Here is a 19,947-nt window from a genome sequence, read left to right on the forward strand (position 1 = left end):
TGAACAGTTGCATGTTGTGCATTATTCCAAATAATTATTTTGTAATCTTTTATCAAAATGATAACTTTTTACACCTTAGCAAGTCCAATTACAATTTTTTTCTTTTAATTATCCCATTGTCATATGTCAGATTATGGTAAATAAAGTGTATCCCACTGTGATTTTTAAGTCTAAATCTTTTCATGTGGTGACGTTTTCCAATCCCATTCTTTCCTCGTATTCTGATCTTTTCCAGTTATCTTGGGAACTCAAACGCAGTTCCTAAATGAATAGGAAAAGATAAAAAACTCTCAAATTGTTGGTCAAGATTGCATTCAAATAACATACTTCAAATGAGAAACCAATCAAACTGACCTTGACTTACTGTTTTACTGCTAATGAAAAGATGTAAGCGTTTTTCAACACTGGAGCTCAGGTTAACCTTGAAATTCAGTTCAGCAGCGAAGTGAACTTTCCGTCCACTGTATCTGTGCATCCGCAGTCGGTGAAACAATCACAGTCTGTGAGTTTTAATTTCTAACATCCCTCACTGTCCGAGACTTGCAGAGTGAACGGAGAGATCCATAACAAAAACTTTATTGCTCGTTGCTGAGGAAGGAAAGTCATTACAGGCTTTATAAGGTTATCAATTCCTTGGCCCTGATCTTCATCGATCGCTCTGAGGAACATTTTACACATCGGACAGATAATAGGCAGGGCCTCGAGGGTGTGTGTTAGTGAGCATGTGTGTGTGCAGACATCTTCTCACAGAGAAATAAAGAACTCTTGGCTTTAACCTTCTTTTCTTGACACAACACTTTTCCTAAGCAGGTGTTACAAATCTCAGCCGTTAATGACTCCAGAGCAGATATAAAAATGTCTGGGACTCTTTAGGTGATTATATCTCAATTAGATCACTGTGATTCAACATCATTCATACAGAAACCTGTGCAACTCGAGGTAAGACTCGTTTACTAAGAATCTATTCACACCACAATCTTAATAGATGGACTTTTTAAGACATTAAAGGTGAGGTCACACCAGACTTTAAGTTTGTGAATTGCCACACACTAGGAATTCTGCTTTTGATAATTATATACAAAAAGTTTACAAAATAAAATACAGAAACCTGAGCTGGAACCGAACTGTAAAGGCATATGTAACTTGATGACCTATAACTGTAGAACAAGTGCAGAGTCCATAGTCATTACACTGACACGCACATTCAAATTTCCTATCTTTTCAATAACTGTGATTTCCAAGATGGAAAAGAAAGACTTTTTTTTGTATTCTGCCACATACAGGGTGGCAGTTTTAAGCAGTAGTGATAAAAATAAAATAAAAATAAAAAAACCTTCAAAACCCTAGAGAGTTTTAACCTTAATGGCGTGGTTTATTTTTGCATTGTAAAGGTATATGCAGTGTCCTCAAAAGACCGAGAGAAAAACAGCAACTCAACTGTTGTTCTTTCAAACTGCACACCACCTTTCCATTTCAAATGACATTTTGAAAATCCCATAAAGGGATCGAAAGCAAAAAAAGAAAAAGAAAAAGAAAAAAAATTCTGCAACAAAAAAGCACTGCACATGGGGGAAATCACGTTTTTCTTTTCTTTTTTTTTTCGGCAAGCCATGTACTTGGGAGTACATATATATATATATATATATATAAACTAAACAAATCTTTATTGTAACAAAGGAGTCTATTGTTTATTTATTTATTTGTTTTTCATCCAACAGTGTGCATTCTGTCACCATAATCTCTTTCAAAACCTGTATGAACATGTCTTCTTTGAAACAAAAAAGTTAAAATTTCTCCAAATCTGTTCTGATGAAGAAACAAACTCTTCTACATCTTGGATGGCCTGAGGGTGAGTACATTTTCAGCAAATTTTCATTTTTAGGTGAGCTATTGCAAAAAGCATCATAGAAATCGTATAAACGGTCCATAAATGGCCCATTTTATGATGTCATGTGTTCGGTTTAATTCATCATCCACTGACAACACTGAATCACTGAGTCAGGAAGATGAACTGGTTAGATGAACACTAAATAGAAAAACTTGCTTGCTGATATCATCACCGTTAGTTTTTATAAGGCTTTTTTTTTGGGTCACGTCATAAAAAGTTTGCAAGAAAGAGGTAAACCTGAATTTCTGTCACATCAGAGCGCCGCCAGAGTCCCGTCAGCGATCCTGAAGGTTCTCCTGGAGATCAATGGGATTTGACGTGCTGTCAGCGGAATCAAACACTCATGATGGATGACTCTGTTTGGTTTATTGTTTCCAGCTGACGTAATGCTGAGCGGCTCTCCTCTAGCCCACTTCTTCAAACCCTTAGGGGAGCCAAAAATATGAAACAGAACTCTTTCCTTGTCTCTTTTTTTCACCTTATGTTAAGTGTAGGAAGTCGGCTTTTGTAAAGACAACAGTCCCAGAAGACTTGAGCCGTTAAAGACATTTTTGCATTATACCTCAGTCAATAAAATTAACATAAATCATTTTATATTCATATTTAACATTTATATAAAAAAATTGATGAAATAAATCCAAAAGTTGCAACCAATTAATCATTTCAAGACTATGACAATAAATCTTAGACAACGCACCTTTAAATTTCAACACAACTAATACAAAAAAAAGTACACATTGTGTAGTTGGAGAGTGTTTAAAAAAGGCTGGAAATAACATCATTTTCACAAAGCAGCTAAGAAGTTTCCATGGTGGCTAATGCTTTATCGCTAATTCTGGCTATCCCATTTAGAAGAGGATATGTGGCCCCCTTGACCCTGGAGTGGGACTGAGGACGGCGCGAATTCTAGAACATGGGAATACCAATGGCAATTGATCAAATGATGAAACAATGATGGGATTACCACATTTTTACTCACGCCCAACCTGTCCTAATCTCTCGTTAGCTTAAAATCCCATGACAGGAAGAGATCGTTTTGGGGTGAGTTACGCCTGGCTCCAGTGCGCTGGAGATGGAGAAATTGGATTAAATTCATGCCACTCACAACTGCCCTCTGGACTTATGAACACACACACGCACACGCAACTCTGGCATCATGAAAATAGAAAAGACTCAAATCCATGCTAAGCTGCTTTGCTAAATCACATTAACACATTATTTAAGGCTAAAAACCTTTACCCTTATCAACAGCCCGAACATTCAGATGTTCTGATGAATAAACTAACTTCTTCCCGGAGTAAAATGAAGATTTAAACATATTTGCAGATGCTAATTAGGGAATTCATCATGCTACTCTAGCCAAACAACACCTAGTACACAAACAAATCTCTTATGAAAATTTACCATGGCTTTATTATAGTAAGTGTAGAAATGAAACCAAGTTTGTTTTTGACGTATTGATTACCATTTCTATAACCACAGTTTTACTACAAATAGCATAAACAAGGTTAATTTGAAGTTACTATGGTTAAACTATATTAAACATGTTTTATTTATTTGTAGTAAAACCAAGGTTACTTTTCATAAGGGATGCTATACAACAAAGTCATGAAGTGAAGTGACGAGTAGCCAAGTATGGTGTCCCATACTTGGAATTTTTGCTCTGCATTTATCCCATCCTAGTGCACACACACAAGTGTTTTTGGCCAGTTTGGACCTTGGCAAAAAAGTAAACTATGAACAGCCAATGGGGAAAAGCGCAAATAATGCGCAATAAACATTTTCTTCTGCATCCAGTTGAAAAAAAGAACATAAGGTGTGAATGACACAGTTTTCTTATTTATGTGAACTATTCCTTTAATCTTACGGCAAATTACTTGAAGGCAGCAAAATAAGTAGACTTCTTTTGTTCCCTGCACAGCTATTGATGTGCGACATTATGCGTCTCCCAGTCTTATCCCGCTACAGATATTTGAGAGATGATGGCTTTGGTTCAGACTCCCCTGACAAAAGTCGACCTCTCTAAAGAGGACTGAAAGTCGCTCTGTCATATCTGTCGTTTTTATTCCCTGTAAATTATTCCACCGAGATGAGAAATCAATGCGAATTGATGCTTTTGAGGGTGATCTACGTCCAAATAGAGCTGGATCAAACTGGCCCTCTTGTGTCGTCTTCTCAGGGAGAGAAAAAAAGCCTCATTTGGGTTCGTTTGCTGTGTGTCTGCAGCAGAAAATTGGCGGAAATTACTTTTTGGGGATGTCATTAACCTACTTAATACAAATAAACAAATCGGTAGCTAACGCCTCGGAAAAGTTAATTTTCACATCTTGCGAAGCTATTACATTTCTGACATGTTTTTGAGGCATCACATCACCTCAACCAGATCAAACATGAGTTGGCTTGATTAGACGCTGTTTTTGGTGTTGGATTTAGTGGTGGTCTGAACGCTGTATGTCGTAGCATCTCTGGAGAGCCTCAGTATAGAGTAAAGAGCTCAGAAATAACCCATTTAGTTTGATGTATTTGCCCATTCAATCTTTGTTTGAGCTTCTCCATGCTAAATTGTATTTTGCATGGTCGTATAATAGTTGCAAGCTTGGCTACAGGTTAATTCCCCTAGCGCATATGCTATATTGGAGTTTTTCTTTGAAAGTTTCCTGCTGTTGTTGACACTTTATTTCAGCTCAACTCTCCGAGGGGGTGACGCTGTTCACTGCTAATTAGAAACTGTTTTCATCCAGCCCTAATCAGGTCACTGGCTTCCGTCGTATAGCGAGATGTACCAGTTTCCACAAATTGCTGTAGACAATGTAAGAGCTGTGTTTTCGGGATGTTTGGTTTGTTTCTCGGATTCTGTGGCGGTACTGAGATGTGGCTTTTGATTTGCGTAGTCGGCTATTTTTGAAACTCTTTGTTTGTTTGCCTTTTGTTTCCTGCGTGGACCGTCGTGCACTGTTTACATTAGCATTAGCGGTGTCTCTTAAACATGTATTTTTAGAGCTCTAGCAGAATATTACTGTATCCGTATGACATTCAGGTCAGCAAACAAATATCGCAGCCTCAGCTATGTGGTTCAAGATTGTATAAATATCAAGCTAGATTTAAAATGAATTAAGTCTTAGCTTTATTTCCTTGGATTCTTCTTTTCAATACCCAGAAACTTTTAGATTTTGAGAGTCTATAAAATGAGTGCTCTGTGTACAATCACACACAACTATATGACAAATAAAAGATAGCACAGTCTCCATTTTTAGCTTTATTTTAACTTCATTGGTGTCAGCAGCAAGATCTGACAAGGATTTCTACAATAAATATTGTGAATGTTAATATGCATTTACTTCTGTTCTGTTCACATGCAAAATGTTTGAGAATTAATTTAAATCAATCATTTGCTGAATCACTCATTTTATTCATAACTGAAGCAAAACATACTGTAGCCTAAAATAAAGCTTAAATAGATAAACAAACAAAACACAAAGATAATAAAAAAGCTAAATCTGAGAAGCAAGAAAAGAAAACTCACAGTTTAAAAGTTTGAGGTTGGTATGATGTTTTTTTCTTTTTCTTTTAGGAAGTCTCTTATGCTCACAAAGGCTGTATTGCTTAATCAGAATTATTATTCAAATTTTAAATGTCTGTTTTGGATTGGAATATATTTTAAAATGTAATTTATTCCTGTGATGGCAAAGCTGAATTTTCATCAGCCATTACTCCAGTCTTTAGTGTCAATCATCATTGTAATATGCTGATTTACTGCATAATATGATTTGTATATTTATGTTCTTATTTAATCTCTCTCATATTGTTTTTATTGCCATTTTTGGAACTTTATATACATTTTAAATGGAACCAAGCACAATGAAAATTCTGTTGAACGTCTAACGTTCCACAGGAAAAGAGAGGAATTGGAATGAGGAATTGGAATTTGAGTGAAATATGGACAGTTGCCGAAGGCTCTCTCACTCTTCTTCCACCTGTGAATATTTTTTTGAGTTACTACATATATTCCAAAACAACTGGCATACATTATGACAACCTTCAGAGTAGCTATTGACAGCCGCCTGCATAATGAGTCAAGTGGAGGTATTTGATTCAGGCTGCCAATTCTGGTGTCTTAATCTCTGCAAAGGAGAGTCTACAAAGAGATACATGTCAACCAGTCACTAAAGTTAGTGTAAATTAACTAATTTATGAAAAACACACTTAATATTTGCAAAGAACTTCATGGTATGTCAATATAAAAGATTCTACATGGAGACATTAATGTGTTAATTCATAAGGCTAAAAGTTTACTTTAACACACAAATTAAAATAATTAGCACACAAGTGCTTCTCTACATGGAAATCTGAGTGAGTTTTGGAGTGGTTGAGTGTGAAGTCGTCAGAAATGGACATCTGTTGGAAAAGGCATATGTAATTGGAGAGCAAAAAGGAAGAAGAAGAACCACAACAGATCCTTCTGTCGCTCACATTGATACATTTCACACAGGAAACGTCCCAAAAGGCTTCCCGCCTGAAGATACTAAGGCTCCTCTGCAAAACAGATTTTCGACACTATTATGAGAAATATGACTGCTGTCATTGACAAAAAGTTATTAATATGTTGTTTTTTTTTTTTTTTTTGCAGGCAGTGTTCAGTCCAAGCAAGAGTGGGAAAATAATGGAAGTTAAGCAGCCTCTTACCTTCTTCAGGATCTTCCGGGTCTTCCGGATCTTTCGGATCTTCTGGATCTGCTGGATCTTCTTGATCTTCTGGCTCTTCCGTATCTTCTGGATCTTCTTGATCTTCTGGCTCTTCCGGATCTTCTGGATCTTCTTGATCTTCTGGCTCTTCCAGATCTTCTGGCTCTTCCAGATCTTCCAGAGCTTCTGAATCTTCGGTGAAGTCTTGCACCTCAGGGTCTCCCTTAAATGCTAAAGCCTCCTCATGGGTGTAATATGTACCTTTCTGATGGGCCATGAAGCGGAGCACCACTATTATAATTAGCAGTATCATCACAGCAGTTGCTATTACAGAGACTCCTGGGGTGAGGGAACAACCACAAGAAGACCAGAAACAAATGTAATCAAGTTGATAATAATCATGAAGTCCACACAAAACAGCGTCCACTTTAGAGAGGGCAGGACATGAAGACCAATTGATTTTATTAATCAGAAATTGATTGGGTGGTGGAAAGTCGGCATGGCTGTGAGTAAAATGTGAGGCTGAATTTACTATAAAGCTGATTTGTGGAATATTTCATCCTCCATCACATAAGTGTGGCCTTGTAAAGAGTTGTAGATGAATATATCATCTTTTGAATATGATTACATTCTTACCCAGTAGAATGGTGTCCACTGATTCAATACTGGAAGCCATACCTGAAACAAAACCAAAGTCAAAAACATTCAATATGTTTTTCGTGTTATGGTGAAAGATCTCCCCTGCAGATTTGGTTGCACAAATTTTCCGCTTTTGGAATACATTGCTACACTGGTGACAAAAGACAACAGACCTTTTGTTTTGGCCAAAATTCCACTAATTTGACTGCACTTTTACTCTACATGGACGATGGTCCTGTTTCTCATATTCTTTTTGCCCAACGCAATTTTAGGAGAAACATCTGAGACAAGTTTCATGAATGAACCACCAGTGAGATCTCAATTAAGCCTCCTGAGCAATGAAGGAGCAAGCTTTGAGCAATTAAAGCCCTCGGCGGTGATGTGTTGTTACGTGTGGTGGAGTCTCTGTGTGTCTGAATGCTTTCACACAGCTCATTAATGCTTAATTACCTGCTACATTTAGGTGTTAGCCTATCATTACTGCTTCATTAATCAGAGCTTAAAATGCACTGCCCACTCAGAGCCATTAAACAACAAGCGTCAATAAGAGAGAGAAAGGGGCAGCTAGGAGAGGACATTATGGTAATGAAGCTCCTTGAATTGAAGAGGAGAGAGAGAGAGAGAGAGAGAGTGGCTCCATTCCAAAATCTAGTGTGATGAAGTAGGAAGCATTTCTAGGCATCATAAACACTCCTAACGCAAAGGTTTTTCTAAACCGTGGGCAACTGTCAATTTAAAACGATAATTTAGAGCAAATAAATTATTGTAAAATATACAAAGAACATTTAATCATGCCCATGACCTGAACAATTAATAGTAAAAAAAAAAAAAGAAAAAAATAACAACAATAACAAGATAAAGAAAATTAGTGCATTAAACTTTGCCCCCAACCTGACCAATTAATTATAAAAATAATATTTAAAAAAAAAATGCTTTTTTTATTTTTATTTTTAATAATTAATCATTGAGGTTTCGGGGCATGATTAAATGCACAGTATTTTATATGTTGATGGATTCAGGTCCCTGAGTGCAGGCTGTATTGGATGTTCCTACTACAGGACATTATTATATTATTTAAATTATAGTATATATATATATATATATCATATATATATATATATAATATATATATATATATATATATATATATATATATAATATATATATTATTTTACTTCCATTTATAATCACTTTTTAAATGCTGAAGTTTGTAGAGACACGCCAAAAGTCACATCAAATCACTTCAAATCTCCAGCTGTCATTGGAAACAAACAGCTTCCAGGAATTTTTATTTTTTTTACTGCAAAAGAGCTTTAAAGGGCAGCTGCCTAAATATGCAGTAGGCAAGCAGACACACTAGGTTGTGTGTGCGTGTTTTTGAAAGAGAAAATTCTCAAGCTGATTAATTCTGTGAATAAAGAGCACAAATGTAATTCTAAGTGAGATGTTTTTGCCCTCTGTCCGCCACTCTTCCTCCGTTTATCTGTCTATCTTTTTTTCTTCTTCTCTATTCTCTGTACCCCCCCTCCCACCCCCCTCAATTCCAAGCCTCATTAAACCTCTCGTCAGCAGCTCTACATCTCATCAGTCACTGCCTCATTTACACACGTCCATCTGTTGGATGCGAGATCACACACACTCTCTCTGTCACACTCTGTGCATTGTTCCTGTTCCTTTGGTGTTTACGTTCTGCTAAATTAGTTAAAACTCAGCTGTGTTCAGTTGGGCTGAATGTGAGCTGAATAAATTGCTAAAAATCATTTCTTACCGACCTTGGGGTCCCCCATGGTGCCTGTGATGTTACTGACTGAAAAACACAAGAACACACACACACTAGTTAATTAATAGTCTAATAATTTATATATGATAAAAATGTGTATGATAAAAATTCTTAAATAACAAAAATGTAATAAAAAATGCCAGAAAAAGTAACAGGGTTACAAATGAGTCCTAAATTAATCTGTTTAATACAACTGTATAATGTAATGAAATGTATTATAATTTAATACAATATATTATAATTCATTTATTAAAATAAACGTAATAAAAATAAAAATGTTATAAATTAGTCCTAAATTAATATATTTTGAATTCTTTCTCTGTCTATGTTAAAAATATGATCTATAACAATAAAAATGAACAAAAATACTATGTTAAAATGTTTATAAATTCAACCCATTTCCATAAAAAAACAATTCTATAAAAACTATATTATATACTATACTATATAAACTATAAGCGATATAATATAATATAACATGATATAATATAATTACATCTTATTAAATAAAAAATATAATAAAGAAATGCCAGAATAAATAACAGGGTTACAAAATATTCCTAACTTAATCTGTTTAAGAATAGAATAGAATAGAATAGAATAGAATAGAATAGAATAGAATAGAATGAAATAATAAAACATTACCTAAATGAAAAATTTAGGAATTAGATTCAAGCTAATTGATTTACAAATTAAGCCTAAATTAATATATTTGACTAATTCCGCCAGTTTCCATGAAAAGAAAATAATTGACAGATTATTGCAAGTAAGCAAATGTTTTACTGGCCTTCAATAGCAAAACAGTCTCTGAAACAAGACTTATTTCTGTAACTTGTGCTGTATTTTGTTAGCGCGCACACACTCAAACTCAAAAAAATCACGTATAAAAGCATCAATCCATGCTGACTTTGAATCAAAGCAAGGTAAGGCTTTACATATGGAACATTTTTCATTCGAGTGTTGACTTAAGTTGTTTTGGGAGCCTTTCTTTGATGCCGAGTGACAAACATGGCTGCCGTTGATCTTTACATGTCCCCTACAGAGCCGGGGTCCCTCGCTCTGTCAGTCGCTTCATCACTCCAGCCCTGCCCCACATTCAGCCCGAGTTAAACAAACAAACAAACACCTGGAGCAGTTTCGCTCCCGGCTCACCTCTAGGGGCTCCCGCTTTCAAAGAGGTCCCTAATCTGTGGGCAATTTGTCAAAATAACGTCTTTTGTTTGTCAGGCCCAAACAGCGCTTGTCTCTTTAAGACAGGCATGCTGACAGACGGCTCGCTTGGGTCCTGATGAACACTCTCTGATGGATTTTGCCAGATTAATGGAGCTGAGAGGCGGTTCTGTTTGGACGGCCGACAGACAGTTTTCTGATTGCAAAGCCTATTGGTGGGAATGGACCGGCTTTCAAGTGCTTAACTAGGGGGAAAAACAAACTCTCCCCTTTTGTGACCCTGCTGTTCTATCCAAATTAAATCAGTATTTGGTTTTAATGCAAACATTTGCACTGAATCCTGCATTGGTAGGGTGGCCATATGTGCCGTTCATACGGGACACGTCCTGGCCAGGATTTTTATATTGCCTAAAACATCCAAAGTAGTTTGACCAATAGCATGCAGGTATTGTATAGAATCGACCAATCTTGGCGCGTGAGAGGCTGGGATCTACAGAGAACGATCAAAGTGATGCAAATGCGCGCATGTGTTTGTTCGTTCGTTCAACTTAAAGCGTCGCTGTGCACCAATCATTAAAAGTACTGCGAGAGCGATTCGAAAGCATAAGGTTCCGTCTGCTCTGCTCTCTATAGCTCTCGTGAATGTCATACAACGATCGATCTGCACAGTGCAAACAGCAAAAACTTGGATATTTTAGGCAATATAGAAATCCTAGCAAGGGTGCGTCCCGTAAAAATGGCCCGTATGGCCACCCTATTTTAGAGCGATTGGTGATGCTTTTGTATATTTACCTTTACCTTTGCATATTTACGTTGTCAGTATTGGGGGTAACGCATTACAAGTAACGCGCGAGTTACCTTATCAGATTACTTTTTTCAAGTAACTAGTAAAGTAAAGCATTATTTTTACAAGAAAATATCTGAGTATTTTTTTTTAAATAAGTAAGACAAAACTGAATGGCAAAACTGAATACACACCAAAACATAAATAATAATAATAATAATAATAAATTGTGTAATATTTTAAAAATAAAAAATAACAATATTAGAATATTTAAAAACAAACAAAAAAAATCAAGGGAGAGAAATAAAATAAACAAAACAGGCAAAACAAAACAAAAACAAAGGTAAAGCAAAACAAAGCTAAACAAAAACAAAACAACCCAATGGACAAAATGGAAATAAGGGATTTTAAAATATATATATTATAATTAGTATAATAATGAAATCTATATAAAACATTGAATAAAATAATAATAATAATAAAAAAATTATAATATTAAAAAAAATTATTATATTTAAAAATGCATTAAAAATAACAAGAGAGAAATAAAATAAACAAAAACAATGTGAACCAAAGCAAATGAAAAAGCATAGCAAAGAAAACCAAAAGCAAAGGAAGAAAAAATAAACAACAGAATGGCCAGAATTGGAATAAAGGATGGCAAACAAACCTAACTTAGGTACATCAAATTAACACTGAACAACTAAAAAATCTAAATAGTTTTTTTTTTTTTTTTTATGGTAGGTTAACTGTATGTTAAAATAGTTTATAAAACATACTTAACAGGTCTAACAGCAAATAACATGGGATTGTTTGTCACATACAGAACATACTCTGTGCAGCCCAGATTATGATGACTGAGAGATGATACTGACAAGCTAAAGACAAACTAGCATGTATTTCCTTCCTTACAATACATCCCTAATGAAAAACCCCAAACATCCTTATAAAACGTCTACAAACCCAGGCCTCCAGTGTGCATCGTATCGTTTTATCCTTATGTTTCATTCCTAGGAAGTTAGATTTTTTTCCTCAAGTGCTGGGTTGGTTTTTAACGGCCCATTAATATAAAATGCCCCAACATTTACAGAATTCGAATCCTCTGCGCTGAAATTGGTTGCATTGGTTTTTAAGGCTTTGTTGTTTTATTGATGTATTTTTTCCCGTTAGTGGGGAAATGGCTCCAAAATGACTTTTAAGCCTCGCCGTCTTTCCATTTCTGGTTATTCCATTCCTTACATAAGAGTTGAAATGGAAAGATGAGAAAAACATATTTCTTATTTATAAAGTGAAGTAGGAATTGATAGATGTAAGAAATGAGAATGACAGTGGCCGTATAGCGAGTACACACACACGGCCGGTGAGTTTCTGCCACTTAACAGAGGTTGGCTAACATAAAAATATCATGCGCCGGGACCGCTGACCCATATGCAATCCAAATCTGCTGGGAAAAACCAAAAGAGAGCTTCTTCCCTTGTTAGTTTTTCTTGCTAAATGCACTATTTGGATATATCTGAGAATTTTCCCCTTCAACCTTGTTTTTATTACTAGCTATTTGTTTGAGGTGGCAAGAAAGTCATTTGTTTAGTTCCATCTGAGGATAATTACAACTAACAACCATGCTTAGATGTTTGTACTGAAGAAAGGGGTTATAGTCATTGGAACCTCCTAATATTGAATTGCGAACCGAGTCGATGTGAGAGGTCTACTGAAAGTATGAAGTTTTTACTTTTAATTGTTTTGTTTAAACGCAACAAGAAGACTGCGGGCTGCTTCTGCGGTGAGATCACCACTTCTCTGACTTTATTTAATGAGCTCAGGGCCGCAGTGTGTCATGGGAAGCGGGTGATGTTAGCGGGAGGTTCCTGGCACACGGGTCGGGAACCGCCTGTTATTGCCATCAGTGGTAATGGAAGTAAACAATCACCCATCAGGAGCACTGAGAAAATTTTAATGAATATGTGTATAAGAGCAAGATTGTATATGTGTGTGCAGGCCGAGTTTAAAAGAACGTTCTGGGTTCAGTAAAAGTTTAACATCTGCGACAATTACCACTAATCGCTTAACTGATAAAAACAAACAAACGTTGCAAGTGCAGTAATACATTAACAATAGATGTCGATCATGAAGCAATTAAGTAATTCCAGAGAGTTTTGTTTTGATTTGTTGTGCTGATTCAGGTACATTTTTCTACATGCTTCAATGTTTACCTAAAAATGTGATTTAAAATAAACTTAAAAGATATAACTTAAAAAAAATGCACAAAAATTTTATTTGAGCTGTAAAATTAAACGAGTCCTAACTAGGTTAACTGACCCACACGGAAACATGATATTGACGTGCTGTGCAAATGAGTGGTAAAAAGCTGATCAAGCATTCCATTTAGTTATTTATTAATTCAATTTTATTTATTTATTTTATTTTTATTTATTTTTTTGTGGTCGCCCATGCAAGATGCCACCCTGGGCAGTTGCCATGTTGCCCATTCCTTAACCCTCAAACACCGAGACAGTCGCCCGCGGCTAAAAATTACTGTTGTTCTTAAATGTTTAATAACTTTTGAACCACTAATCCAATCTGAATGCTTTAAAAAGTGCCGTATAGTGGACATTCTCCACGTTTCGGAGATATATGTTCTCTTCGGAGAGATATATTCTCTCATTTGGATATTCAGACACTCCGTAGTGTACGTTATTACGTCATCACATTTTGACAACATTGATTCATCAGAAGAGACCAATACATTTCGTTCCTCTGAGCCAAACAGAAACGATTACTGACGCTTAGTCCCACCCCGTGCCCAGATTGGTTAAACTGTCCCATATTCAACAAATAAACATAGGTTTTGCTCTTTTGAACCACTGTTTAACATATTTCTTTGGAAATATGAAAGCACGCAAAGTAAAAGTAAAGTCTATCGTACGTGCATGAAAACAAACACATTTGCATGAGAAAACTCTCTGAAAAAGCCCAGAAAAACACACGACAGAGTACTTTGACCTAAAACAAACCAAAAACAAAGATGAAACAGTGGTACACATCTGATAATTCTTTACTCCCTTAACGTTTTTGGACACATCTCTATTGTTAGTAAATGAAATAAGCCTGTTTTTCACTTCAAAGCGCCGATAGCAATATTGTAATAAATGGCTATAACTTGCTTGGGGAATGTTATATTTAAACAAAATTTTATTTTAAAACACCCAGATACAACTTTCTAAAGAAAAAAAATATCCAAACTTTAGGAGTTTCTGTTTGAGTACACAGTAAACAACACCCAATTGTTGCTTGCGTTTTTCTTAAAATTCTGTAATTTCATTCATTCTTAGAGAAAACAAAAGAAAAATTTGAACTTTAAATTAGTTCGACTTAAACTTCAAGTTCTCCTGTTTATAATGATTTCCGAAAAACAAAGAAAAGTGCAGGTGTGTCAGACACCCCCAAAATGTTCTACCCGGAATATTCTCCTAAATCACTGAATGAAAGTGGATTTTGGGTGTAGCGAAAAGAGCCGTTTGTAAACGTTTACATTAGCATTAGCCTCTAAGTAATGGACCTGCATGTGGTAATTGCGGGGTCTTTACTGAAGTTGCTGATATAATTTAAAGTGCATTAATATGCAACTTCCTCTCTTACTCACACAGTGAGAGATCAAATAAAGCCATAAGACAGAGCCATAAGTTCATCCCCCGTGGAAGTCGTTTGTACCCTCTCCGTTCTCCTCATAAAACCATCACCTAATAGTCTCTCGCTCTCCCTCTCACACAAACACACGCAGGGAGATACACACTTTAGATAAATCAAAATGACAAGATGATTGGTTGGGAAAAAAAGCTTAAAGAGGCTGTAATATTTTCCTCAGAGAGATGAAAGTGACTTTTTCTTTCCACGCTAGCGCACACGTACAACAAAACTACTAAGCTAACATACTGTACATACATACTCACTATCGACCCGCTCTCTCAGAAAACATGCCATGAGGCACATTGTAGTGAAGATAGAAATATCTTTCTGAGGTGATTCAAAGGGTATGCTGACATGTTTATTTAAGATTTTATATGAAAGAAAAAAACTAAAAGAACACCAATATACCCCAACCCAACCCTTTACCCATCAGAAATAAGGTATCAATTACATTGTAAAACAAAAAAACAACACAATTATACATATTTGGGTATTGTATCCCTTACTTGTATTTTTCCACAAATTACAAGAAAGGTTGCCAGATTGCATATAATTTCTGGGTAGACCCTTGAAGAGAGTTTCTTATTTTTTTCCAGTTTAAGATATTGCATGATCTCTTTAATTCAATGAAGGAAAGTATGGGGAAGGGGGTCTCTCCATTTAAACAGTATTAATCTTCTGGCAAGTAGTGTGCAAAAGGCCAACATTTTACAATCATAGCTACTTATGTGCCTGTTTTGTGCTGCAACACCAACTATAGCAACACAATGAGATGGGTCTATTGGAAAATCTTTTATTTCTGAAAATGCAGGGTATGCTAACATGTTAATCATACTTTTTTTTTTATGTGTGACAAAGAAATTCTATTGGAAATTATATAAAAATATCTAGAAATGCATAAAGAGAAATGTATAAAGTATAAATTAATTAACTAATTAATTAATGAAAAATCTATTACAAAATGATGTAGAAAAAATTATATTCAAATAACAAGTTTTGAACTACAGTGTCCTACTTGAAACAGAAACGCCTGCGCACTTCCAGCACCTTTGTTGCCAAATGCTTGCATAAACCTCAACATGCTGGGTTGGTTTATCTGCCGACCACAGCATGGGTTCAGACACTATTATTGTAGTTCTCACAGGTGTGGAAAGGAGGTGTGAGTTTTCTATAGCACACTCGCTTAAAATACGCAGCCGCACTGCAGGTTTCAACAGGAAATTGAGTGGGAATGGTATCTGGTTGGAATAACTGGCCAGGTGGTGAGCATGAAATTAACTTATTTTGAGATATTTGGGGGCGGTTCGAGCTCTTAACTGGAGCTTCTAGAAACCATGGACCAAGTTCTGACCAAGATTAGACCAAGACTAAAGTCATATTTTTCAACAACATTTTTGGAGAGGTGTTGCTTAATTGTTTACTTCAGTAACTTCTACAACTATCCGAAAGCACTGAGATACAAAGTCATGGGCTATTTTTTCAGTACAGCATAATATCATACTACTCTTTCTGCAGTATGTACTATGTAAACTGTGCACAATATGATAATATGATATCCAGAATATAACAGTGAATTGTGCTCAACATCGAGTCCCACAACGCATTGCGTACAGCTTGCAATAGAAGCCCATTTCCACAAAGAATTTTTTTTCTTTTCCACAAAGAAAGACATTTTTACTGAAAAAGGTGACAAAGAAAATACTGATTAAGAAAATACTTTTGTAGTATTCTGAACTAAACAGTAGGCAATTTGTCCACACCTAGTGAACATAAACTAACAGTGATTAAAGCTGCAGTATGTAATATTGACAGTTATATCAGTTGAAATGGTTACTGCAGTCCAAATTAAAAATATTGTTTCTCCCACCCCCTCCACCTCAGACACAATGCTCAGGCAGGTTGCCAGATTGAGGACATGCAAGAGGAATGAGTGCAATTGACAATGAAAGGTAATGAGCCTTATACTGTAAGATGAGGAGTTGATTTATCTGAGCTTTTTAGGTTGGGTAGAATCTGCGACCTCTGACCCAGTCATTTGCTAGCTTCCATTGCTGCAATACGCTCTGTTTTCTGCCAACTGGCAACCCAGGGTATCATAATACTGTTGAGCGCTAATAAAACATAATCAAAAATACAAAGTAAAATAAATGCCTTAATAAATTCAAAAAATAAAAACAAGTATGTGAACTTAGCATGTTACATAAATATCTGCAAACATATTATGGTATTTTTATGCTTAAGTACAGTAAAAAAATAAATAAATACAGCACCTTTAAGTGCTATTCCCAGTGACTCTTACTTTCGGTTGCACAGTGCACACACACACACACACACACACACACACACACACACACACACACACAAACAAACAATTTTAAGTTAATACCACATTAACATAGAGAATCAGGTCACTTAAAAAGGCCCTTTGCACCCATGACATCACCAGAACACAACTGTTCACTTAGGTGAGTGGGAAGCTCTGATGTGTGCCAAAACACTTTCTCCAGTGCAGGAAATGTCTTCAGAATGGCATACTTCACGATGACTCCTGCCTAGACTTCAGCTGCTGTCAAATATAACAATATAATATTCCTGTCTATGTCTAAACTGTCAACAGTTGAGCTAAAAGACGCACTGAGGATCATTTGCTCACAAAAAAAAAAAAAAAAAAAAAAAAAACCAACAACACCCAGTGGTGATCACAAACCTGCAGTGCTTGGATTCAATCAACAGAGCTGCAGCATTTAGCAAACATTATTTGACAGATTTGAAAACACTGGCTGCCTAAAATCAAACTTTTTTTTTTTTAAGTTAAAACTGTGTTTAACTCTTTAAGTGTTTTGGGTGGTTGCCAGGGTGCTGCTTTGCAGTTGCAAGGGTGTTTTGAATGGTTTTAGTAAATTGGTATATGGTTACTAGTCTTTGAATGGTTTTAGTGTGTTACAATATGATTGCTAGAGTGTTCTAAATGGTATTAGTGCATATGTAGTGTGGTTGGCCTGATTTCATGTGTTCTAGTGTGTTCTTACTATGTTAACAACACTGATGCAATATTCTGAGCAGATTTAGCACACGTTTTAAATTATTGTAGTGCATAGTTATGCAGTTTCTACTGCGTTCAAAGTTAATTTAGCACATTGTGGTATGGTTTATAGTGCATTCTGATTTTTTTACCACACTGCTATGTGTTCGGTAGCATTTTCTGAGTATATTTAAAGGACATAATGTGTTTGCAAAGGTGTTTTGAGTAGTTTAAGCACATTAGGTGGTTCCTCCATGGTTACCAATAGTAATTTCTCACAGGAATCATGTTCGTTATGTACACTGTGAGGACAATTCACCGAAGCCTTACTGACAAGAGTTCTTTCTGAATACAGTGCCATAGCATCAAGATGTTTGAGCCGCCTGAGTGTCACGAGCACAATGTGTCATAGTGGCGAGATCTAATTTAACACAAAGAGCTGTGGCAGGAATCCATGTTTTGAGGTTCACAACTGTTAACTCTAGATGACGCTAACAATGACTACTATGACAATTATATAAAATCTTTAAATCATAAAAAACGAAAAGAGAAAGACATTAAACATTCGAAGTGTAATGAGCACGATATGAGATGACAAGAGTGCTGAGAGATTTCATCTTTTATTCTGAACAGTATCCCATGATTCCTTGCACGTCAGAACAGCAAAGAATCAATGAAAAAGTAATGTCTGTCTATGATTTCTCACAAATATGAACCCAAAACCACCATCATCATGGTTCTTGTTACTGCCTGATTTCTCTTTAATAGACAGAAGTGCAGTACACGTTTAATAAAGCATATAAGCTCATCATATGAGGCATGGCCTGATTTAGATGCATTCTCTTTCTTCTAGCAGTTTATTAATTTATCTGAGCCATCATTTTCCCAGCTGTCACTGTGGCATGCCGAGGCATCTCATTGGATCTCTGAGGGCCTCATACAGTGGTGCTATGAGCCAGTGTAGGGACCTTGAAATCTACAGCTGGTCTTATTGGGGCACAGAGCTCACACAGGCAAACATTCTCATTTACACACATATGTACAGTAGACACACATTGGCGGTACTTCTGGGGCACTGAGCTCTACATATCTGACAGATGCTCTCCTTTCTCTCATTAACTCTGGCACAATGTAAAAGAAAAAGACAGAGTGACTCACTCTGGCTTTTTTAAGTGGACTAACTGTACATGCCGCCCAAATTAGGTTGATTATTTCTGAAGCAGTTCAATTAATAATGGAACATAATGGGTACATTCTCAAACAAGCAGATGTGACAGAAAAGGTGTTGACTAACCTGCTTTAACAGCTTAAAGTGACTTTGAAATGAAATTGTAAAAAAGTCACCCCAAACTGGCAGCTATTAACTGAATGAAATGACTCAAAGCGACCACCTTAAATGAATTAAAGGGTTACTCCACCCCAAAATGAAAATTCTGTCATTAATCACTTATCCCCATGTCATTCCAAACCCATAAAAGCTTTGTTAGTCTTTGGAACACAATTTAAGATATTTTGGTTGAAAACCGGGAGGCTTGTGACTGTCATATTGACTGCCAAGTAAATTACACTGTCAAGGTCCAGGAAGTATGAAAAGCATCGTCAGAATACTCCATCTGCCATCAGTTAAACCGTAATGTTATGAAGCGACGAGAATACTTTTTGTACACAAATAAAACAAAAATAACGAATCCTTGAATCAAAGTGGCCACTTTAAATATTCAAAGTAAAATGACTCAGTAACACCATGAATGATTCAGTGTGACCACCTTGAACACCTCACATCAACTGCATTAAATTATTCAAAGTGATTATCTAAAATGTTTTAGATTAACTTTAAATGCCTCAGTGACCAAATTAAAATATACAAATTAATCACCTATTATGCTTTTTCAACTTTAGTTAGTCTGTAATGGTGCTGTTTGAGCATAAAAAAGACTGCAAAGTTACAAAGCTCAAAGTCCAATTCAAAAGGAGATATTTTATTTAACAGAAATCACTTTTCAAAAACTACACCGAACAACTCGTTTGGACTGCAACGCATATTTTCCGAACGAATGGGACAAGACCTGGTTGAGCTGCTCTAGAGAAGGCAATGAGTGTTATCACTACATCGGAGACACGCTAGCTTTCCCAAGAAAGATGAGTTTAGAGTGGTTACAATCATCCGGGTTTAAATCACGCTCAAATTGATTTGATTTTGACGCAATATTTATACTAAAGCTGGCAGCTATGGTAAGGGGCATGACACTTCCTGACCAGGCGCAGAGTGAAGCCAGTCACAACACACACTGACCCAG

General features: G+C 36.1%; 1 protein-coding gene across 4 annotated transcripts in view; it reads right to left on the reverse strand.

The window, feature by feature from the left end:
* Positions 1 to 6,160: 6,160 nt before the first annotated feature.
* Positions 6,161 to 19,947, reverse strand: part of LOC109082837 (glutamic acid-rich protein-like) — an 848,403-nt gene continuing 834,616 nt past the window's right edge. For 2 of the 4 annotated variants that reach the window (XM_042748616.1, XM_042748614.1), the window contains 4 exons: positions 8,983 to 9,017; positions 7,208 to 7,249; positions 6,572 to 6,910; positions 6,161 to 6,283 (listed from right to left, as the gene is read on the reverse strand). In XM_042748616.1, coding sequence (XP_042604550.1) covers positions 6,270 to 6,283; positions 6,572 to 6,910; positions 7,208 to 7,247 — 393 coding nt within the window. In that variant the 5' untranslated portion in view covers positions 7,248 to 7,249; positions 8,983 to 9,017 and the 3' untranslated portion in view covers positions 6,161 to 6,269. Of the gene's footprint in view, positions 6,284 to 6,571; positions 6,911 to 7,207; positions 7,250 to 8,978; positions 9,018 to 19,947 lie in introns of all 4 variants that reach the window. The other 2 variants (XM_042748613.1, XM_042748612.1) reach the window with 1 other exon arrangement.

Source organism: Cyprinus carpio, chromosome B22 (genome assembly GCF_018340385.1).
Source record: "Cyprinus carpio isolate SPL01 chromosome B22, ASM1834038v1, whole genome shotgun sequence".
NCBI classification, from domain to species: domain Eukaryota; kingdom Metazoa; phylum Chordata; class Actinopteri; order Cypriniformes; family Cyprinidae; genus Cyprinus; species Cyprinus carpio.